The following is a 25,286-nucleotide window of genomic DNA, read 5'->3' as shown; positions in this document are numbered from 1 at the left end:
AAAGTTGATTGCACCCCTCCTCATGACCCCCTATCAGCTCACAAAGTTTCAAGTGGATCTGTCGAAAGACTTTCATAAAATCGAGTGGACAAATTTCTCTGGAAAGAAGAGGAATAAAAAGAAGAAGAAGAAGAAGAAAATAAGAATAATAAGAAACGGAGCAAAAAGAATATGTCTCCGACACTTTGTGTTCGGAGACATAATAAGAAGAAGAAAATAAGAATAACAAGCTATAACTGTGTTGGGATGCCAACACAAATGTCTCCGAACACTTCCGCATGTCAGAAATGGTTTTTGATGCCAGAAATGGACTCAGAATCCTCCATCAAACCTAGAGAGTAAATTAGGTTGAAATCCGACGGACTTGAATTTTGGCCGCCATTTTCTTCAATGGCGGCCATTTTGAAACATCTGAAAATTGATTGGAAGGAAATACTCATGGTAGAAATGAACTGTGGACGCTCAGTTGATCCCAGAACCCAAATGTTGTAGAGATTTTAACACTTTCAAATATTTCGGTATATGGCGGCCATTTTGAAAATGGCGCCTCAAAAAAAAATTTGGATGGTGGAAATGGACTTGGGGTCCCTATATTACCCTAGAAATAGAATTTGGTTGAAATCCGACAACCTTGACTTTTTATTGTTTTTTGGCGCCATTTTGAAACGGCGGCCATTTTGAAAATTTCAAAGGTTGATTGCACCCCTCCTCATGACCCCCTATCAGTTCACAAAGTTTGAAGTGGATCTGTCAAAGCACTTTCATACAATCGAGCGGACAAATTTCTCAGGAAAGAAGAGGAATAATAAGAAGAAGAAGAAAAAAATAACAATAACGAGCTATAACTGTGTTGGGATGCCAACACAAATGTCTCCGAACACCTCCCCATGTCAGTAATGGTTTTTTATGCCAGATATGCACTCAGGATCCTCAAAAGACTATAGAAACTAATTTGGTTGAAATCCGACGGACTTGATTTTTGGCCGCCATTTTCTTCAATGGCGGCCATTTTGAAACATCTGAAAATTGATTGGAAGGGAATACTGATGCTAGAAATGAACTGTGGACCCTCCAATTACCCGAGAAATCAAATGTTGTAGAGATTTTAACATTTTCAAATATTTTGGTATATGGCGGCCATTTTGAAAATGGCGGCTCAAAAATTTTTTTTGATGGTGGGAATGAACTCGGGGTCAACAAATTACCCTAGAAATAAAATTTGGTTGAAATCCGACAACCTTGATTTTTTGACGTTTTTGGCCGCCATTTTGAAACGGCGGCCATTTTGAAAATTTCGAAAGTTGATTGCACCCCTCCTCATGACCCCCTATCAGCTCACAAAGTTTCAAGTGGATCTGTTGAAACACTTTCATAAAATCGAGCGGACAAATTTCTCTGGAAAGAAGAGGAATAAAAAGAAGAAGAAGAAGAAAATAAGAATAATAAGAAACGGAGCAAAAAGAATATGTCTCCGACACTTTGTGTTCGGAGACATAATAATAATAATAAGAAGAAAATCAGATTAATAAGAAACGGAGCAAAAACAATATGTCTCCGACACTTTGTGTTCGGAGACATAATAATAATAATAACGAGCTATAACTGTGTTGGGATGCCAACACGAATGTCTCCGAACACCTCCCCATGTCAGAAATGTTTTTTGATGCCAGATATGCACTCAGGATCGTCAAGAAACCCTAGAAAGTAAATATGGTTTAAATCCGACGGACTTGATTTTTGGCAGCCATTTTGTTCAATGGCCGCCATTTTGAAACATTTCAAAATTGATTGGAAGGAAATACTGAAGCTAGAAATGAATTGTTGACCCTCAATTTACCCCAGAATCTAAATGTTGTAGATATTTTAACACTTTCAAATATTTCGGTATATGGCGGTCATTTTTAAAATGGCGGTTCAAAAAAATTTTTGATGGTGGAAATGGACTCGGGGTCACCATATTACCCTAAAAGTACAATTTGGTTGAAATCCGACAACCTTGAGTTTTTAACGTTTTTTGGCCGCCATCTTGAAAAGGCAGCCACTTTGAAAATTTGAAAAGTTGATTGCACCCCTCCTAATGACCCCCATGAGCTCACAAAGTTTGAAGTGGATCGGTCGAAGCACTTTCATATAATCGAGCGGACAAATTTCTCACTAAAGAAGAGGAAAAATAAGAAGAAAAGAATAATAACGAGCTATAACTGTGTTGGGATGCCAACGCAAATGTCTCCGAACACCTCCCTATGTCAGAAATGGTTTTTGATGCCAGATATGCATACAGGATCCTCAAAAAACCCTAGGAACTAAATTTGGTTTGGGGAACATAAAAATTCCAAGTCCCATAACTCCGTAACGACAAAGCCGATAAATCTGAAAATAGAAAGGATTTCTGCCAAATCCAAATATAAGAAAATCTTCCCATGGAAACTGAAGTTATCGCATGCTACGGAAAGTGCTGACGGAGGAACGGGCAGACAGAGTGTTTAGTAATGGGCACCAGCCATATGGCGGTAATTATCTAATAAGTACCTTTGGACCTGGAATACCAGGGACACCAGGTGCACCTGTTTGACCCATTACTCCAGGAGCTCCAACGGGACCTGGGAGTCCATCTACTCCATTCATTCCCTAAGAAGAAATCAGTAAATATAGTTACTACAGGTAAAAGAGCTGTATTCTATACAAGAGACGAATCTTTAAATACAAAAGTTGCTTATTGCTAAATGAAGAAGAAAAAATTCGATATCCTTCACACAAGATAATACTGAAGTAAGTATCAGATACCAAAAAAATGAGTCAAATATAAGGACCTTTTACGTTGTAACAATGACACATATAGTCATGCATATGATGTATTATTACTACTACATGTACATGATGTATGCAGTTGTTTGGATTACAGATCGAAATTCATGAAACACGTCCATATATTGGACATACCACTTGAAATGAGATCTCCATTTACTATGACTTAATTGATTGTAGACACCAGTTTTATCTCCTTTGTTTTTTAAAAAAATAGTGCTGTCTTCATTGATTTGTTTCTTTTCCAAACGTAATTCAACTTTAATTTCTGTCCTAAGGGCTTGGTTGTCCCGAAAATTTTACAATTTTTCATTGTTTTATTTTAGTGCTCTCTATGTCTCTGTCTATTTATTTATCTGCATATAACGCGATAGCTGTGTACGTTGTTTGATTATAGGATGTGTTTTCAGAATTATGTGCTGTAATTTCATTTAAACTTTGTTATTTCATTGGATGATGAAGATAGCTAGCATTGCAGAAAAAAAGTCATAACTCGCGTAAGCGGGATATGTAATTCTTTCTTCAATGATTGCTAACTTAATCCCCGAAAAGACATTTCATTGTTTATACTTATGTTTTATGTATTATACATAAACTAGATTGGAGTATTAAATTAGCATATGGTTGACCCATTCGTTACATTAAACCAGCTGTTCCAGCCAATGTACCATTTGACCTTGATGACGCTCCATATTTGGCAATGATTACACAGAAAGGTGATACTAAAAATTAGATCGAACTAGTTTGAAACAAACATGCATTCATTGTCGTATATGAAAGCAATGTCAATTTCAGTAGAAATATAATAAGAGAAAAGATTCCGTGAATGTAAATATAATTATGTATTGTAATTTTACAATTATTTGATGTGGTTTCATAATCATGTGATGTTGTTTCATCTATGCACCGTGGTTTTATAATTATGTACTGTAGATATGTAATTATGTGACGTGATTATACAACTATATGCTGTGGATTCATTATTATATGCTGTGTTTTTATTATTAAATGCTCTTGATATTCAATTATATGCTGTGGTTCTCTTATTATATGGCGTTGCCATTTAAATACACGGTGTGGATTTATCATTATATGCAGTTCTGTACAAATCCCTGTTTGTTTTGGACTTTCAATAGGGCGTGACTTTCTTGACGCTACGTATTTACTGCCTGTCAAATGGTGACATGCATTCTCATTGGTTGCGAGATTACCTCATCAATATTCACGACATTAAACAAGTAGAAAGTACTGATTGATCGAAAGTTCTTTTTCTACGCTCTAGGTGTTTACAAACCGTATTTACATCTACGTGGTAAATAAAGTATTTGTTATCTTTGTAGATATGCTTTCCAGAGCATAGGTATTTCGGTGCTATTTAGGCCTACATGTATTTATTTCTTGTTGATATTTTTTTCTGTGCGAAAGGAAACGGGATATATTATGAATACATGTAGTATATTTACAAGCAAATACAACACTTGGTAAAAAAAAAAGTTAGAACCAAATTGTTACATTTTATAATGCAATTTGTATGATTTTCTAGGGGATCACAGAAAATTACCATATTACATGTACACACTCATGTAATGTATATACAGTGTACATATTTAAATTGGTCTTATTATCATACCTTATCTCAGACACGTAAATCATTAAAGAAGGGAACTTGTTAGTCAAATGGTTGATATGAAGTTTAAAGTATCTATTTACAGGGGATCTACCAATATTATGTGCAATACTTCACAGTTAACATTTTAATATTTCAATATTTTTACAGTAAAGATATTACGAGGTTACAAAAATTTGTGTTAGAGTTTACAAAAGCGTCTACCGTCGTATAAGAAACAATCTGCAAATTATAAACGGCTTCCTGTAAGTCGGGTCACATTGGAAGGTCAACGAAAAGACTGAAATCTAAATTGGTTCATGTTGTAAACTTTTATCAGACACTGAAACGCAATTCAAATCATAATATCCTGTCACAAATAACTCCATCACCCTCGGGTTTCTCGCTTTCATGTTTAGAATTTTTTTTATTCGAAAGTCGGTTAAATTACATAGGACGACACAAGATTGACAATGTTCTGAACTGAAATTTACACTCATGCTTTTCATTCAGGAATAATAGACATGTGATAAAAAACAGCGCAAATGTCATGAGATTAATTAATAGGTAGCGAGAAACCAATGACAGCGTTTCTTACAGTAAAGAGGTGGAACTATTTAAAGTCATTTCGACTTTTGTCAGCAACAATCCAGAACTGCATATACTAATAGATACACACGTGTAATTAATTGTCAACACCATATCATAAGAGAATCACAGCACATGATTGAATATCAACAACATATGATATTAAAAGCACATTATATAATAATGAATCCACAGCATATAATTATAAAACCACAACACACAATTACATAACCACAGCACATAATTATGAAACCACATCACATAATTATGAAACCACATCATATAACTTTAAAACTACAGCACATAATTATGAAACCACAGTTTAATTATGAAAACACAGCATATAATCACACAATATAAGACAGCTATAACGTTCCTTATATATCTGAGTAAGTAACTATATTGTATCTATATTAAGATCGAATTTTATGTACAGTAAAAGTGGACGTTCTGCGTTCCAACAAACTATGTTCTAGTCCCTAAAATTGCTTAAATTGACACAGTGCATTCTGGATTTTGTTTATTCTGTATATTGTATGCAATACATCCGACTCGAGAAAAAAAAACTTTGAAGTGTAATAACACATAATCATTTCAACTGAAATGATTATTAAAACCATTACTTACAGAGGCGCCTCTATCGCCATCACGACCACGTTCACCAGGTACCCCCCTCTGCCCTTGGAGACCAGGAGGTCCAGGTGGACCCGAAGGCCCCATAGATCCCTATAATGTAAGAAAATGTGCATTATATTTAACGTGTAACAAATAGGTAGAAAATGCAACGGACCAGACCGGGATTCGAACCTAGGACCCCTGAATCTCTAGTCAGGCGCTCTACCAACTGAGCTAACTGGCCACCGGCGAACGAACCCGGCTCACCGCTACACACGTAATACAATAATGAATAATACAGATAAATAAATATGATAAATTTCATTACTGAATTCAGATGCAAAAGTCATAGGAAACGCTATTTACAAACTATACAATACATTTGATAAAATGAATTAAACTCCTAAACTATAGAAACATTTTTCGGTAGTTGTACTTCTCTGATAAGTAGATTTTCTTAACATCACAGATTATTTCCCTTCATTAATGACGTCAATAGAATCCTGATTCAAACTTAATCTGCTAAATACTCCCATGTAAAAAGTTCATCCAAGGACATTATGAGTAAAAATTCGTTCACCTGTGGAGAATTTAATTTGACGAATTCTTGAAGGATGTAAACTATATTGAATTAATTAGGTAGAACTCACCGGCAAAGAAGTTAAACGAGTTATTCGTTTATAATATACTAGAAGTTGATCGGATTTTTCTGTATATTTCTGCGTTGGGCCAGAATACAAGAATCTTTTTCAACTGTAAGTTCAAAACAAAATGCCATGGGGCCACATCACTCACCTGAACTATTGTATATTCCTCAGTAAAATGTACATTAAACCCATCTTGCCGTACTGCCTTGAACCAAAAGGTGATGGGGTGAAAAAAAAAACTAGATTTACGTTACATGTGTATACATGCGTATTAATATGAAAAATCTACCTTTGTGGTTCTTGAGACGTTTTCAGAGGTTATATACATTAATTTTTCTATATTAATTTCCAACCCACATAATGTTCTCAGCCCTGTCACAGCCTCACAGGTGTAATGGCACTAAGAAATTTCTAGCTACACTTACTGGTATCAATTTCACAATGTGATTTTGGGAAAGATTATAAAATTGTCCTGTCTATATGTATTTCCATGTAATACAAGCACTATCTTAACTATGTCCCATATTCTATCAATGCATGGCGATTTACGCTGCACAAGGATCCTTGTATATTAAGTTTGACAAAATATACCTTTATGGTTCTTGAAAAAAAAAGATCAATGCACTTAAGATTTCAGATTTGAAATCCAGAATTTTGGGGAAAAATGTTTCGAAGTCAGTACTATTTTTGGACCAGAGGTATTAAACAATATCTAAAAGACCAGAGTTGGTATATTACATGAAAGTGTGACATAAAGCCGAGTGGCACTTGTTTGTTAGACGAGTGTCTAACAGTTTTATCTCACTTCTATTGAAAATCATATGCAGGTCGATTGTCAATGGTTTTGTTCATATAGAACCGGAATTTTTCCGAGTGACTCCTTTGCAGAGAATCAAACTTGCACATATATAAAGGGCGACGTAGGAAAATCTCCGGTCATATTTAATTTTCGAAAAATTCTCAAACTACGGATTCCGTGGGGATCATCAATATTCAATCAAGCAATCAAACTACGGTAAAGTTTTCTATTGCTTAGTTAATGTTAACCCCCTTTGACGTGTTTGATATTATAATCACTTTACCCACGTGACATTCCTATGTTCGACACGCTTTCATACATACTCATGTAATTAGGTAATCGCCCAAGGTGACGAAAATGTATCAAAACGAAATTCAAGCAACTATAACTTCAAAACGACAGTCGAGAACACCGTCTAATATTGTCAGCATCATTCTTATATATGAAGGATTGTGGATCAGCCCAATGGACGAATATGACATGTTCTATAATTCGCTCCCTTCAAAACATTGATTAGCAAGCAAAAAAAACAATAAACCTAAAATTTGCAGAGTAAAAACGTTATGTAGATTTAATATAAATTTAGTGCTAGCATTTTTGTGTATCTTTAACCACCTTATGCAAACATTTTCGTTTTCCCTGAGGAAAGGACAGATCATCCCAAAAATTTGACGATCTAGTTGTTCGTGTCGTTGGTCATTTTATATACATGAATATGTAAATATGTAAATGGCACCTTAAATCAAATTTTCCGATTTGCAGATGCCACAAACTCGATCTATAACGGTAGCGGAATCCACCAGGTTTCAGAAGAGATTGGAACTTTGACTGGTTGAAGGATAAATCTTAAAAGATTTATTTCGGGATGAAGTACAAATCTTACTTTCTTTGTAGAACGACAATGAAAGAAATCAAAGCGATTATTACACGACCAATGTACAGGAAATGACCAAACATTGGAACGAATCAAACTTCGAAAAGGAAACTTTCAAAATGAAGAAACATCTTAAAACTGTATGGGAAAAAATCTTAACCAACGACGACAGACATACTGGAATGTTGTGAACACATTTTATTGATCAAATCAAAAGAACTTACTAGTCCTATCATAGAAATATTACAAAAATAATATTATCTATTGAAACCGATTCGGGGCTCTTGAGAACATACAATAAAGAGCAACATGCAAAACAAGATAGTCAAAATTGATAGTAGTAACATTTTGAAATAAAAATGAAGGAAAAGAAAAGTAAACTGACTAGTTGGGGTTAACCTCATTCTGTATAAAGGAAATGCTTGTAAGACAATAAGTAATGCGAGATAATGATGAACAGGTAAAATGTACAATAATTAGACGAATCTACAACTTTTATCTATAATTTAATGAACAGCTAAAAAATATTTATATCAACCTGCAAAGGCAGATTTATCAATATCGACGAAGTCAAGCATAATAAAGCGTTTAAACAAATCATTTCTAGCTCTAGAATAATTTTTTACATGCAAACAGAGATTATATATATCTTTGTTATATCCACATGAACAAAATGGAAAAATTATAATATTACATGTATGTTTATAAAGATCATGATAAAGTATACAGTTGTCCCCTAGCCTTCTATGAATAATGTTGATTAATCGTTTTCCAAAAAGAAAAATATGACGGTGAGCTTGTGATTTCTGCTACTATATTTTTGCAGAATGAATTGATTGAGAAGGCTTCACTGGCTTCTACATTTAATAAATTACGATGTTTTACGGAATCGGATACAAATGAGTTTCCGTGGGGATCCGGGTTAGAATAGGCCCTCAGTATCCCCTTACTTGTCGTAGGAGGCGAGTAAATGGGGCGGTCCTTCAGATGAGACCGCAAAAACCGAGGTTCCGTGTCACAGCAGGTGTGGTACGATAAATATCTCTCCCTACTCAATTTCAAGTTTACTAAAAGTTCTTTAGAATTTTTTAGAATCCATTTTTGATTAACACCACTTTTGCCATATGTAGTTGCACAGTACGTTTGAAGTTTCCCCTTCACAGCTGTTAATATTTTCGTGAGGAGCAAAGATAGGGGCTTGGTAGAGCACTTACTGGATCCAGCAATATATCTTTGTTTCTAAGGGTTTGAAAGTATTTTAAGGAATCCAGTATAGGTACGGTAACTCATGTTCATTCGACCCATTGACTGGGATATTTAAATGTGTCTAAAACTGAAGCATGTTTTGAAGAATATCCTGTTTTGAAAGGGCAGTTGGAGTATAAATACGATTACCAAAAGTGGAATTAATGCCAAGTTCATTTAAAATACAGTTGTAATAATGAGCCTTACAAACAAAGACAATGTTGTTACTAGCTTTGTCAGCTGGAACCAAAACATATTCCTCATGTAACCTTTCTAATTCTTTTATCACTTCTGGTTTACTTAACACAGAAGGATATATGGTACGTACTTTTGTTTTGATATGTATAATGCAGGATTTTAATATTCCTCTTATGCTTTTAACCCATTCTGACAATGTATCAAGTTCTTTTTCATATTAAGCCAATCGTCTGGCATAATCTTCGACAGAATTCATAATAGAGATGAAGTTCTGTCGCCAATTAAAAGACCGAGGTTCTCTCTATTTAGGACCTTTTAGAATAAGTGATTTGAGGTCCTCATTTTCAACTACTGTATATCAACATCACCAGTAATGAGATGCCCAACTGGACCATAGTTGAAAGAAGAACAAGAACACGTTGGTGGATTACGTATAAGATGGCCTATATCTAGGCACTGCAGAGTTTGTTTATAATTAAAAAGTTTGGATGTAATAGTAGAAGTATAGCTGTAGGAAATACAGAGTGTAGACTTGAAATGTGTTGACGGCATTTATTCCTTTGTTTGTAAATTTGAGCTTAAGGAACTAGCGGCATGATTTGGAAGGACAATCACCCATGACCTGTGCTGATTTAAAGAGCCTATGATAGGCAACACCCATAATCATAGAGTTCAGTCTATATTCAGGTGTTGAAAAATCCAAGTATAGACTAGCTGTAGCTTCTTCAAATAACGTATGTAAAACTCTCAATGGAAGAGAGTTAAGTTTTGTACGAATATGATGTGGACCTAATTGTCTGTTGACCTAAGGCACAAGTGAATCAAACGTGACATAATTTATACTTGGTCTTTTTATGAACGATGTCCATGACTGTGTTTCCGTTTTTGGGTATTGGAAAAAAGTCCCATCACATTTACATTATTTCCTTGTGGACTAATCAAATTTCCCACATCAGATACATTATCATTGCATCCATATGGAAATGCAGTGTCTTAGGTCCTGGTCCAGTGATCTTCTCGTTGTCTACAAAAAGGGCGTGATGGTATTTTTTTCCCGAAATCCTTACCTTCATGGACAAGATGGAGTGGTCCGTTGCATTGATATGCTTTTAAAGAAGATGGTTACCACCACTATTTATTTGAAATTTGTGCCCCGATATTCTTTTATTAATTGAACCCTTGGTTTCTCCCACATAAATTAAGTCACACAGGTTACACTCAATGGCGTAGACAACGTTAGAAGATTTACAAGTCAAATTATCAAATGTTTTGGTGCAGAAACTACGTCCGGTGAGAAAATATATCAACGGATTCAAAAATCATCAGTCTATCCGGAAGGGATTTGACACCGACAGACGAATGGTGTCGTAAATTACGACTAAAATATATCATTCAAAAATCTCCGGATGAGGATGAATCCCTTGTACAAACAAAACAGGGAATTATACACCCCTTAATAGAGACAAACATATAGACGAGTAAGTAAGTTGTCTTAAATTGTTTGCCAACTCTAAGAAGGGAGAATTTAAGAGCAAAAGAAATAGCACAACAATCAAATCCATTTAATTAACAAAAATTATCGTATATTGTAATTAAAAAAGCAGACAAAAGTGGAGCCGTTGAGATAGTGGATAAACTTCACTAGAAAGAAATGGTAATGAATGAACTCCAAAAAGCTTGGTTGTATAATAAACTGCCCACTAACGACGATCGTCAAACAATGCTTAAAGTAAAAATGATAAGAAATTCCGATAACTTCAATGCAAGGTGAAGATAACGAACAGTGATGAATCTCATAACTCCTATAAGCAAAATAGATAGTTGGGCAAACACGGACCCCTGGACACACCAGAGATGGGATCAGGTGCCTAGGAGGAGTAAGCACCCCCTGTTGACCGGTCACACCCGCCATGGGCCCTATATCCTGATCAGGTAAACGGAGTTATCCGCAGTCAAAATTCGAGTGCCAAGTAAGCATCCCCTGTCGATCAGTCACACCCGCCGTGAGTCCCATATCTCGATCAGGCAAACGGAGTTATAAATATTAAAGCGATTACTTAACAAATTTTGAAGTTAAATCCATTCACAAATTTAATGAAATTCCAGACACTATGAAGACTTGTGAAAACATACTATATAAATAGTTTATGTAGTTAAGGTTACCGAGGTTGACAATGGTTTCTCGAGGGGTGAAAAATTTCTATCTTACCCCCAACTACATGCAATATTTGTTTTATCATACTGAATGTAAAACTTATACGGTACCAATTTTGATGCACCAGATGCGCATTTCGACAAATAATGTCTCTTCAGTGATGCTCAAGCCGAAATTTTGGAAATTCGCAATAACAATAAACTTGTGGAGCTAAAAGGAAAACTAGAGTGCCAAAAATGGAGCCAAATTCGTCCAAGGATAAGAGCTATGCATGAGGGAGATAATCCTTAATTTTGAAATGAATTTATAAATATCCCAGCAATTAAATATACATCCGTATTTCCAAGCTAGTAACGAAGTACTTAGCTACTGGGCTGTAGAGACCCTCAGGGACTAACAGTCCACCAGCAGATGCCTCGACCCAGGGGTCATAGTATAAAACTTATATGGTTACCGTACCAATTTTGATGCACCAGATGCGCATTTCGACATATTATACATGTATAAATAACAAAGCAGAAAGACTTACTGTCATGCGACATTTCGTATATCGATGTGGGTATTCGTGTTTATTACAAACGCTCAAACGACGTCGTCTAACAATCTACGGCGAAACGTTCCCCCATAAATTTTATGCATGTGATAATATTTATAATATCACCCGTTGTCTATACTATTACCCTTTGCTAGATACTATCACTCTGGGCGCGTAAGTTCTGTTCTCAATTCAATTCATTGGATCTCATCACCATTAAGCAATGGTATACAGAGATATAAATTTTTCAAACCTCTATGTAACTTAGTTCCTACTTTCATTAGAAATGATCTGGACTTTCTAAATTACATATTCTTGAAAATGTTAATCCTAATACAATCCTCGTCAGTTTTGATGTAACCAGTTTATATTCCAACATTTCATACGTGTTGGGACTTGAGGCTGTCAACTACTGGATTAATAAACATCAGGATATATTAAATGCACAATATTCTAACCACCCACTTCCACTTTGGACAATGAATTATATCTACAGATCAAAGGAACGACTATGGGAACCACAGTAGTCCCTGCATATGAAACCTTAGTAATAGGATATTTAGAGAATCGTATAACAAAATATCGAAAGTTTTAGACAATAACTTCAGTGACTATATTCGAGTTATAAACAGTAAACAGTCAGCAGTAAGCTGTTGAAAGTTGCCTGTCATGTATGGAATTCAATAGATATGTATTTGTTATATGTATGCTGATTTTTTAATGTCGTTTTTAATTGAAGTTAACCGTTAACGTTGCAAACATGTTATGTACATCTGAAAGGATTGTTTCAGCATTATAACTATAGTATGATACATGGACCAATTTCTCTCAAATATTTTATTTTATTATACTTTCATGTAAAATACTCGAACCTGATTGGTCGAGAGGCATTTGAAAAAAACATATTGTTACCCTCTGAGAACAGAAAACACGCGCCCCAGGGTGATAGTATCTAGCAACGGGTAACAGTACTTGACAACGGGTGATATTATAAAAAATTATCACATGCGTCAAATTTATGCGCGTACGGTTCGCCGTAGATTGCTAGACGACGTCGTTTGAGCGTTTGTAATAAACGCGAGTACCCGCATCGAAATACGAAATATCGAATGACAGTGATTGATCAAATGTCAACAGACGTAAGTTTTTCTGCTTTCCAGTTTACATAACATTCAGTATAATAAAACAAATATTGCATGTAGTTGAGGGTAACATTGAATTTTCACCCCTCGAGAAACCATTGTTAACCTCGGTTGCACCTCGGTTGACAATGGTTTTCTCGGGGTTAAAATTTTCAATGTTACCCTCAACTACATGCAATATTTATATAATATCAAAATAACTATGCTTCATCACTATGCTTCATCACATGTTTATATCAATATTAATCTAATTTTCTGTCTTTGAAAAGTATTTCACGTGCACGTACGGTTCAACTTAGATTGCTAGACGACGTCATTTGAGCGTTTGTAATGAACGGGAATATCCTCATCGGTATCATGACAGTGATTGATCAAATGTCAACAGACGTAAGTTTCTCTGCTTTCCTGTGTACATAACATTCAGTATAATAAGGCCACATAAAATTAATTCTCTGGTTCTCAGGCCAATTTTCTCAAAAACATGAGGGAGGGAGGCTTTTTTTTCTTCTTTTTATTCGTACCAAAACAGATGAGGGAGGCTTTTTTTTATTTGCCAACTTGACATAAAACATATAACATCAAGCAAATTCTTTATTGTACCGTCACTATACATATGAAACAAATTTAACACATGCTATCTTAACAAATTGTCTTGTGTGGTCAAAATAATAAAGCATATGTACTATTTGTATGGTAATCCTTGTTTCATGTTGTCTAGAAAATAACGACGCTCTCTTGTGTTCTGAGGTGTATATTCATCTAAACATATTGGCTTGAACATCTCTAGTTTTTCGACACAGTCTACAAGAGTTTTCTACCGAGATGCGGCACCAGGTTTCACAACATAGCATGGTCGTATGACAGTTACACTCTTTGTTTCATCCAAGCTTCTCACAGGAAACATGAGTTGTCTATTTTCATTCATTTTCTCTGCTTTCTGCTTTAAATACTCAATATACTTGTGAAAGCTGTCTGATAATGTTTGAGCAGCAGTCCTGATAGGTGCCCACATCACTTTGGAAATCCATGTTTTCTCTAGACAAGCATCTAAATGGCAAGCTAACGACAACAGGGTTGATTGACTCAACTCACCCCTCTTATGTTTATGGTTTTCGGGTACATTGTAACCAAACAGATTTTCAAAAAGAACTGGAAGAGCAAAACACCGATCTCTGAGGGTATCAACAAATGGGTCTATTGTCCAAATACAGTTAGTTAAAGCATTTATGAAATCTTTACCTTCATCTATTGTCATTGGTGTAAAAACCAAGCCTGCGTTTCCCAACAAATATAAAATTTTGTTGTAAACAATTCGCTTATTGTTTGTAATTTTGGCATCTTCAGAGAATGGCTCTGGAAGGCAAAGTTTACGTGCGTTAAAAACCAACACGTCGTTGATATTTCTGGTGGCTCTTCCCGGTTCTTGACAATCCTTGGCATTATTATTATGATCATCGGCATTATCATTGTCGAAATGTGCAGAAACATCGGCGGGCTTGGTTTCACACACCGTATATCTCACAAAGTGGCCGAAAACAGGTATCGTTGACGATACTTTATTTGTAATGATTGCAGAGTCTAATTCGTTCTTGTTCTTACCGACACTAACGGAGACAGCGGCATTTTTTAATTTCTCAGGAAACGTCCAGCTTCCCAAATCGAACTTCATTGCTTTCACACCCTCATAAAGATCTAGGAAGGTACATCCCTCCGAATATCCCTCTATAATTGTCCATGGTAGAATGAACACTGCTCCTTGTCGAATACTTATTGACACAATAGACATTCTCAAAATAATGCTGCAACCACGTTGTTATACATCGGAAGTCTTTATTGCGCACGACAAACGAAGATTTCCGGTATTCGGTATTCTCTGCTAAATACAGCTATTCGTATACTGAGACAGGAGGAGCTCCGAATAATGCGGAAGTTTTGAAAAATTGAATGCGGTATTTTTTTTTCCGGATACGTCGCCGCATTACCTACTTTTTATTTTATTAAAAATGCAATAAAATTTGCAATGCGGGCACCTCAAAACAGATGCGCGCGGGCCTGAGAACCGTAATTTCAATTTTATGTGGCCTAAAACAAATATTGCATGTAGTTGAGGGTAACATTGAAATTTTCACCCCTCGAGAAACAATTGTCGCAATGGTTTTCTCGGGGTGAAAATTATCAATGTTACCCTCAACTACACGCAATATTTATATAATGTCACAATGAACAAGGGTGAATGACTAACTGCAAGGAAGAAATAAGTTTCGATTATAAAATATTGATTTACACAGTATTTTTTACATTTGATGAAAACCTCTTATGCTTGTAAAATAGTCTTGGTGGTCACCAAAAAGCTGCGGCCGAGTTTGACGCTTGCGTCAATTTGATTTATGGAAAATGTACTGATCCTGATCAAAGTCGCACTATGCGGTTCCATATAATGCGATTAGTGGTAGTCTAGTGAATACTTTCTGCTTAAGCCCTTGATCGCAGTAGTGTGCCGACGAAGACACTCCTTCGTTTATACCAAGTGTCTGATGTAGGTGAACTTAATGAGACTGCAATTTTGAAATAAGTTCTATAATGCATTGTGAGGTCATTTCTTTGATATTTCAAATAAATCACCTTGACCTCTTTGCTAGTATGTATTCTCAACAATTTCGGATATCAGATTAAGTGACAAACATGAATGTATATAGTTATATGATTCCACAACATCGGGTAAGCTTACTGCCTAAACAATATACATGTATGGGATAACGTCCAGTACCAGCTGTCTCTATACGAAGTACATGTAAGACAGTCGTTTTCACATCGGTTTTTGAAAAGTGTCTAGTAGAGGGTATCGAGTTATGACGTCATATAGAACCCTCTATGCAGAAACAAAAAGTGAGACACGTTCGCTTTTTTCTTGTTTAGACTCCAGTTGTTTTTTTTCTTTTTACAGAAATAACTATTTCTATTGGGCACACCTTTTGTCATTCTGAAATACAGAAATCTCATTTATGCTGGACCTTTTTTTTTTTTTTTAATTTTGAATTCGTTTCCTATGACCTTTAAGATAACAACGACATTTATAGAAATCATCTAGCATTGAGCCTAACTTGCCTTCTCTCCCGGTAGACCTTGCTCTCCTGTTGGTCCTGGAATTCCGTTTAAACCCTGCAAAACAACATTTTCAAAACTATTATAAAATGTAACGCCTGAGGATTATGAAATAAAAGCGCTTGCGTTAAAATTTTAACTTTGTGTACTGTTTATTTTATTTCTTTTAATTATATATATATATATATATATATATATATATATATATATATATATATGAGAGAGAGAGAGAGAGAGAGAGAGAGAGAGAGAGAGAGAGAGAGGTGTTGTTGTTTTTTTACAAATGAGTGACGGAAAGTGAATTTCGTTAGCTACATGTACTTATGTATGGGGATATGTTTTTATTCCATTATACATGTACATGCACGACTATCAATGCTACATGTAGTAAATTGAAACCAACTGCAGCATTTAAATATTAAAAAGATATGCTGATGTATCGTTGAATATTTTTCTCGGATTAATTTACTGCAAACCAACTTTTATTCGCGTGCGAGAAAGTGTCACAAGAATTTCTTCGTTGCGAATATTTCTCGTCGCGAACCCGTCCTTGAATGTCTGTCATAGGCTCGAAAAAGGCTCGATCGCGAAAGTTACTCGTCACGAATCAGTTTACCACAGGTGAATCACGTAATAAAGTAGTCGCGAATAAAAGTTGGTTTACAGTATCTTGTGACTCGCATTGATTTTGTAACATTCTTAAAAGTGATTATAACATATCAATTAGTTTTTAAAAAAATCCAATTCCTCAATGGAAATAACCAGAACATTTGGAAGTGGAAAATAAAATCATATCACTCACTTCACCGGAACTACGGACACAAAGTAACGCTTTAAAAAATAAATTTATCCCTGTCATTATTCATCAAAATCTAAAAAAAATATATTTGGTCTTTTCAATTCAATACTATACTATCTTGAGAGGCTTTTGATAATAGCAAGGGTACATTTTACACCCCCCCCCCCTCCATGCATCTTTCAAACCACCACACTGTATATCTTTCTCGATATGCGAAAGAAAAAATAAAGTGAAAATGAGTCTCTTTCTGAAGTAGAATAGAACTGTTCATTAATTAAACTGATAATACTCGTAAACTAGTATAATTTCATGCATTTTATGATAGAATTTGATTTATACTGCAAATGTTAAATGTTTCTTAACATATTTTGAAAAAGATTTTCTTATATTTGGGACACGTTTGAGACGTATTTCCATTCTTGGCTTTGAATCCATTTTCACCTATGCTGCATTCAATGCACTCACTTCTAATATGGTTAGACAAAGAACACAATTAAAGTATGATATGCATAACCATGATGAGGACAAAGATGACCTTTAGGATGTGGATGGCCATTTCGTATATGCTGTGTGCTGATTGAGTTAATAACGTGAAACAAAAGCTTTCGGACACTTATTGGTTCAGTACATAATAGTATACAGACAGATCGCGTGTAAATGTAAATGTAAATGAAATGTAAATGTTTCATTCAATAAACTATTTACTTACGGTACAAATAGAAGTACTACTACAATCAGTATGCTTGAATATTGAATGACATTCTGCACTTATGAGTAAAAGAAGTCTGGTAGTATACGTACACCCCGTTGACAACATGTAGCATACACTCCGTACACAACATTTATTTTTCGTCTATATCTTGAATACGATTGGTTTTATTCACTGACAGTATATGCATATATACAGATAACACGTAATTATTGGTCGTATAAAAGAGACGATAAATTAAAGCGTTGTCCTGATATTTGATCATAAACACGAGGGAGTGCCAAACTTTCCCCGATCGTCGGTATTGTGTTGAGGAGTTTGACAAAAAAGAAAAAGGAAAAAAGTGCACAGTGGATACATTTGCTTCCATATATTCCTGAATTAATGCTTTCTTCCGTAACCATATGCATTCCTGCAAAATATATCCATGAATCGAGATATTATGCAAAAACGAACCTCCACCATCTATATTGCCACTTCGGTAGCATACACCCCGGTCACAACAGAGCCTACACCCCGGTCACAACATACCCTACATCCCGGTCACAACATAGCCTACATCCCGGTCACAACATAGCCTACATCCCATCACAACATAGCCTACATACACCCCGCATGGTGGGGTATACTCGGTAGTGTATGTTGTTTGAAAAATTATTACTCAAGTTAAGACAACATTTTAAGCTGAAGTAGCAACTATGCAAGGCGCTTACGTAACAATGAAGGTTCTTATTCGTGCAAATACCCATTGTAACACGGGACCTATGTCATCAAGGTCAGATCTGAAAGACATGTTTCGTATGTCTTTTAATAGTAAGGTCTGACACAGTTATTGCCTCTGTTAAACGTCTTAGGTTTGACACCGTGCCAGAATCGAGAGGGGAGCCCGGGCTTCTTTCCCTCTTGTGAAACGCACAACCTTATCTTATCTTTATGTACCTTACCGTAATCGGATTCAACCTCATTCATATATATATATATATATATATAATAAATTCTTTTTTTTTCTTGGTATCGGGGTAGAATCTACTGACGAGCCCGCAGGGCGGAAGTGCTATAGATAAAAGTTTGAGTATTGGATTTTATTTTTGACTGTGTGTGTGTGTGTGTGTGTGTGTGTGTGTGTGTGTGTGTGTGTGTGTGTGTGTGTGCGAGAGAGAGAGAGAGAGAGAGAGAGAGAGAGAGAGAGAGAGCAGGTTTTCGTTCCATATTCGTCCTAAAACTAACTATTTCCAATTCTTGCAGAAATGTTTGTTAAGTTCGTAGATTAACTTTTACTTACCCTATGGCCCTTTGCACCTGGAATTCCTGGCATACCTGGGACCCCAGCAGGACCCTGTAATTTACGAAATAAAAATCAATTCTCATAGTTTACATATCAATGTTTCTTATTATTAATATTTCAAGTCCATAATTCAAGTACATATGCATATAAAGTCTAACGGTGAATTGACATAAAATGAAATTCCTCAATACTTTTCCACTCTGAAAACCGGAAAGTCGGGTAATATAATCATTTCTCTATATTGTTGTTGGTTCTTCATTAAGAATTCTCTAACGGAGAATCGTGTTCATACAAATTCATAAACATTAAACAGTGTACATATCAAGATTGTATTCACAGCATTCACTTTATGACAAACAGGTTGGGATACTTTTTAGAATAATTTGATAAATTCCTTTTAGCTCACCTGACCCACATCATTTAAGCAATAACACCAATGTATAAAGAAACAAGAGTTCCGCACTAGCGTACATTCGTTTTTAATTTTTTTTTTTTTTGAAGTAAACAAAGTGTTCACGTCCATTATCATAGTTACATATACATTTACAGTGCGCATATTTTATGGCTTAGATACTCCCAATAGATTATATAGAATACAAAAATAAAAGAGAGAGAGAGAAAACAAAACAAAATATTATATATAAAAAAAAAACACACCAAAAATGCGCTTCGTGTATGGTGGCGTGACACGTCGCAAAATCATGCCTTTATCCTCATGCATTCAATAAAATTAAAACAGACGTACTATAGTTATCAAGATTCATACATTGTTGACAACTGCATCGCATTAATTGGGAAATGGCGATCATTACGAAGGGTAAAAATATCGAAGGCAAACACCGTCCTTAAAATGGCTGAAATATTGCCAAAATCGGTGTAAAACCGTAATCAATCAATGAATCGAAGGCAAACATATTGGGAATGCAAATATGAAAAAAAGAAATAGTCACGATCTCGTCGGGAGCAACGAGTAGGTCTTCCGTCCGATTTCTGATGAGATAAAATAAGATCTTGACTGGAACAATTCACATCATCAGTTATAGATCGTCACAACAAACATCTTTACTTCAATAATGATTAACAAATACTTTTTATTATAGACCAGCCTTGCAAAACTTCAAAATGATAGCAGTTTGTAGTGTACATTGTACTTGTAAGCTGACCTTGTCCTGGGATGGAAATAAAGACATAATAATATGTTTATCTATACAAGTTTTATTTTTTGCACTTTTTGTATTTTAAAACAACACCCCCTCCCCATTCTGGCTGTTGTTGGTCTTGGCAACTAGGCAATGAGCAAATGGTGGCGGTGACTTCCATGGTTAATATTGTAACCATTTCCACCATGTGGAAGAATGCGCGTCTGGTTCCTGTGAATGGACATTGAATGATTTGATTGGACGATATTGTATGTATTGAATTATTTGGTGACAATTTGGTCACATATATATATGATAGACTTTGATTGCCGCTCGCCGGAATCATAGTCATATGGTTTTTTGTTTAATTGAAAATTGATATTTTAATGATTGATGTTTGGGGGTGATTGCAAATCGTCTCATTGCCGTCAACCGGAATGAGAAGATCTGCTAAATTTGTTGCTTGATTTTATGATATAACATTAGGCAATGATGTGTTTTTGGCCTATACCATTTGGGTGTCAATGCACAGGTGTAATTTTCATGGTAAATTTTTAATGTAAAACTTTAAAATTTTACTCAATGCCTAGTTGCCAAGACGAACAACAAAATTCTTTTTAGTTTTTATGATATCAAGAAAATATTTTTGACCCCTCCCGGTCCTTTATTTGAGGGACTCACCCTAAAACTTGATATTGTCGAATAGTTCTTCACAGTAACTACAATTTTTGTTCTTTAACTTTTAACAAAATTATTTCATTTTTCTAGATATATAAAATTCAGTTTTAGGAGTCATCCCTGAATTCCTTAAAAAGGAACGTAAGACAAAATCTAAAGATGGCATGTTGTTTAGAGTCATATTCTGATCAATTTATATTATCAGAATAATATTTTTCGTTTAAGAGATAGAATGCATTAAAGTTCCGTACATTATTCCCCTTGAAATCTTTTATCACATGTACGTAATCAATGTTCATTTTGCTGACATCAGCATTTGCAAAGCATTAAAAAAAAAAACTTTGCTTCTATAACGCTTAACAAATTCTTTTTAGATTTTGAGGTATTTAGAAAATACTTTTGACCCTTTCCGTCCTTTATTTGAGGGGCTTGATATTGTCGAATAGGTCTCGCCATTATCTACCACTTTTTTTCTAAAATATTAAACAAAATGTTTTCAGTTTTCAAGATATATAGGATATTTTGTTTTAAATTCCCTGAATTTCTTATAAGGGAACATACATGTAAGACAAAATTTGAAGATGGCATATTGTTTAGAGTCACAGTATGATCAATTCAACAAAATATATTTCGTTTAAGAGATAGAAGGCATTAGAGTTTCGTACATAATGCCCCTAAAAATCCCTTATTACGTAATCAATTATCATTTTGCTGGCACCAGCAATTGAAAAACGTCCAAATAAACAACTTTGCTTCAATAATGCTTTTCAAATTCGATTTAGTGTTTGAGATATTTAGAAAATGCCTTTGACCCCTATTGGCCCTTTGTTTGAGGGTCTGGTCCCTAAAACTGGATATGGTTGAATAGGTCTTGTCATTATTAACAACTTTTGTTACATGTCTTTACAAATTATTTTCGTATAAAAGGATATTAACGAAATTGTATAGAAAATTGATTTAAAAAAGTGTCGTGAATTTTCGAGCCCAGGCGAGCTCCAACGCCTTTTGCATCAGACAAATTCCAATGCGCTATGTCACATCTGCCAAGTCTCCTCTACAATCGCTGATAATTTGAAGCTGATTCCTGAAAATTTTACGAAAATCGGCCGAGGCTTATCCGAGAAATCGCGTGCATAAAATTTGTAAGAAAAAATATAGAAAAAAAACTTACAATAACAATAAGGTCTTTTGAAAATCAAGAAGTAGAAATGACTGAAAGAAAAGCAATTTCTTTTCTATATGGAGAAACCTGGAAACACTTCGTTATCGAGAATTCGCCAGTAAGGCGATTTATTGATACAAACAGTATTATGTAATACATGTAGGTTTACATGTACCTATAAGGCGATATATTGATAAGTTTTACATTGATACAAACTGTATAATGTAATAAAGGTAGGTTTACCTTTCTGCCGGGTAATCCAAGAGGTCCAACTTCTCCATTCTTGCCTGGATCGCCCTGTTAAATCAAAAATTCAAAACATACACTCAACATCTAAATTACAAAGACCATGTTTATATTTTGACCTCTTTGATTCGTAAAATGATGTGGAATTCGTTATCAACGAAGTTTACGGTATTCATCACTACGAAAATGAATTATACATAATGTATATGGTAATGATATATCATTATATTACAATCATGTAGTTGGATTGATACTCGTTTAGGACTATTCGAACTAGTATTTATCCGTGACGTTGGTTTTGAATCAGGATTATATAAATATTGCATGAAGTTGAGGGAAACATTGAAAATTTTCACCCCGAGAAAACCATTGTTACCGAGGTGTAGCCGAGGTTAACAAAGGTTTCTCGAGGTGTGAAAATGTTCACTGTTATCCCAACTACATGCAATATTTGCTTTATAATATTGAATGTTATTTAAACAACAAAGCAGAAAGACTTACGTCTATCATGCGATGTTTTGTATATTAATGTGGGTATTTGCTTTCATTACAAACACTCAAACGACGTTGTCTAACAATCTACGGCGAACCGCACGCGCATAAATTTGATGCATGATTTACAGTGTATCTTTTTTATAATATCACCCGTTATCAAGTAATGTAAGACGTTGCTAGATACTTTCACTCTGGAACGCGTGATTTCTATTCTCAGAAGGAAATATTATGTCTTTTCATATCCTTCTCGACCAATCAGATTCGAGTATTTTACATGAAAGTATGAAATTTATTATCATACTTTCATGTAAAATACTCGAATCTGATTGGTCGAGAAACATTTTAAAAAAACAACAACATATTGTTGCCCTCTTAGAACAGAAAACACGCGCTCCAGGGTGATAGTATCTAGCAAGGGGTATTAGTACTTGGCAAACGAGTGATATTATGAAAATGATCACATTATTACATAATTCATGCGCGTATGGTTCGCCGTAGATTGTTGAGCGTTTGTTATAAACACGAATACCCACATCGATATACGAAATATCACATGACAGCGATTGACCAATTGTCAACAGACGTAAGTCTTTCTGGTTTGCTGTTTATAGGCCTATAACAATCAGTATGATAAAACAAATGAAATGCTATTGGTGCAGTTAGATTGATGCTTACTTTAAATTGTTTAAAATCGCTGTTTTCTGATCCTAAATTTGGAACTACTTTGTAATATGCGTATGGATGTAGGAAACTCACGTGGTGGTTTGATTTTTAAAAATGTAAACATGGAATAAAAAGTAAGAAAGGCTGTAAAAAATACGATAAAACTGGTAAAATAAGAGATAAACAGGTAAATGGTAAACATGTACTTATCAAAGCACCAGTGGGCTATGAAAAGAGTCTGATGTATCACCTGTTGCCAAAACTTTTAAAAGGAAAGGAAACGAGAATGATTGTTTACAGCATGTGACTACATTGTCACGCGATTTCAAGCGTAAGTGAAGTTTTGCGTAACGCGCCCTCTAGTGAGAGAATGGATCATGGTAAGTATTATGTACATTTACATGTATGAGGTATATTACCTAGCGGAGCAGGCATCATATTTTAGAGCAAGTCCAACTTGGATATGTGCATGATAAAGATATATACATTTGTACATGTAGATTATGTACATTAATTTGTTTATCAAATGTATCATGATATGTACAAACACGTATAACCAGAATAAATATCAAACAAACTTACATGGGAATTCCATCGTGATATGATCAGTGCGATCGGATTATCTTTTTATTGTCTTTTTAAAATATTGTACCTGTATGCCTTTTACTCCTGGGTTCCCAGATGGTCCTCGACTTCCTGGTTGGCCCTAGATAAAGAAATGAAAGTCGTAAAACGTTTCTGTTCAATGAATTTCTTATACGAAAAGTAATCCAAAGGCCCTTAAGTGTGTATGTATCATTGACATAATCATCTAATATATATACAACTGTATGACTTTGGTAAAATAAAAAAAAAATGACAGGCTATGAAGATTTGTTCTGTTGACGTGCAACAGAAGTTTTGAATTATCAAACGAATCTATAATCAATGTAAAATATATGATATCATTTTCATTTCCATGTCAAATCTAAACAAATAAACCATATGGGAATCTTTGAAAATCTCTCCTTTATGATTTACTTCTCTATCATATTAATTTTCAAATATAAACGGTGTCATTATCTACGATGATGATTTCTTTACAGTACATAAAGAATTTGATCAGTCTTGAAATAATCCATGTTAGAACAATGGAAATCACCATACCCCCTCACAATACAACCACTGCCGATCACGGGGATCGACCACTGGTCGCACCGTTGAAAAACCGAGTGCGTTTTTTTTTAATTTTAAGAACCACTAAGCTACGTGGACAAATAACTGCACCTCAGGCTTCCAACATCATTATATTATTGTACGCCACATTGTGTGATTACTATTATTTGTCAAAAATAGCCTGGTGTTTAATAAAACTATTGCTGAACACACACATTTTCTCGACTCTAAGACCTTTGTAATGAAATTCGCTATACAACACTTTTTGACAAAAAAATAGGGCTAATTTAAGGGATAAAATGAAAATTATAGAGCTAAAATTAGGAATTTTATAGCTAAATTATGGCAGTTTTACACATTTAAATGGACTTACCTTTGCAAATTTGACAATAAATGACTCACGAAAATACTGAGAGTGCAGGAAGGGCATCTTCCAGGGTTCCATTGTCCCAACTGTTATTGGCTACAGTGTATATTTTTGTCACAGTCACAACCAATAAACAAGCTTGACACATGGATCCACCGGTCAACTGCCTTTCACTGCATTATCTGAATAAGATCTGCGAACTATGTTTTAAATACACATTCAGTGTGAATACATTTTCAAAATTGCTAGAGTAGCAAATACATAAAATAAGGAATTG

General features: G+C 34.9%; 1 protein-coding gene across 1 annotated transcript in view; it reads right to left on the bottom strand.

Annotated features, from left to right (window-relative positions):
• LOC125646538 (fibril-forming collagen alpha chain-like) overlaps positions 1-25,286 on the bottom strand; it is a 283,991-nt gene that overhangs the window by 182,183 nt on the left and 76,522 nt on the right. The window contains exons 10-15 of the mRNA XM_048872886.2: positions 24,140-24,193; positions 22,327-22,380; positions 19,102-19,155; positions 16,315-16,368; positions 5,627-5,725; positions 2,530-2,628 (exon numbers count right to left, since the gene is read on the bottom strand). Of these exons, the coding sequence (XP_048728843.1) occupies positions 2,530-2,628; positions 5,627-5,725; positions 16,315-16,368; positions 19,102-19,155; positions 22,327-22,380; positions 24,140-24,193 (414 nt within the window). The remainder of the gene's footprint in view (positions 1-2,529; positions 2,629-5,626; positions 5,726-16,314; positions 16,369-19,101; positions 19,156-22,326; positions 22,381-24,139; positions 24,194-25,286) is intronic.

The sequence above is a fragment of the Ostrea edulis genome, chromosome 6 (assembly GCF_947568905.1).
Source record: "Ostrea edulis chromosome 6, xbOstEdul1.1, whole genome shotgun sequence".
Taxonomy (NCBI): domain Eukaryota; kingdom Metazoa; phylum Mollusca; class Bivalvia; order Ostreida; family Ostreidae; genus Ostrea; species Ostrea edulis.
Note: the sequence above shows the minus strand (reverse complement) of the source record. Positions and strands in the feature narration are given on the sequence as shown.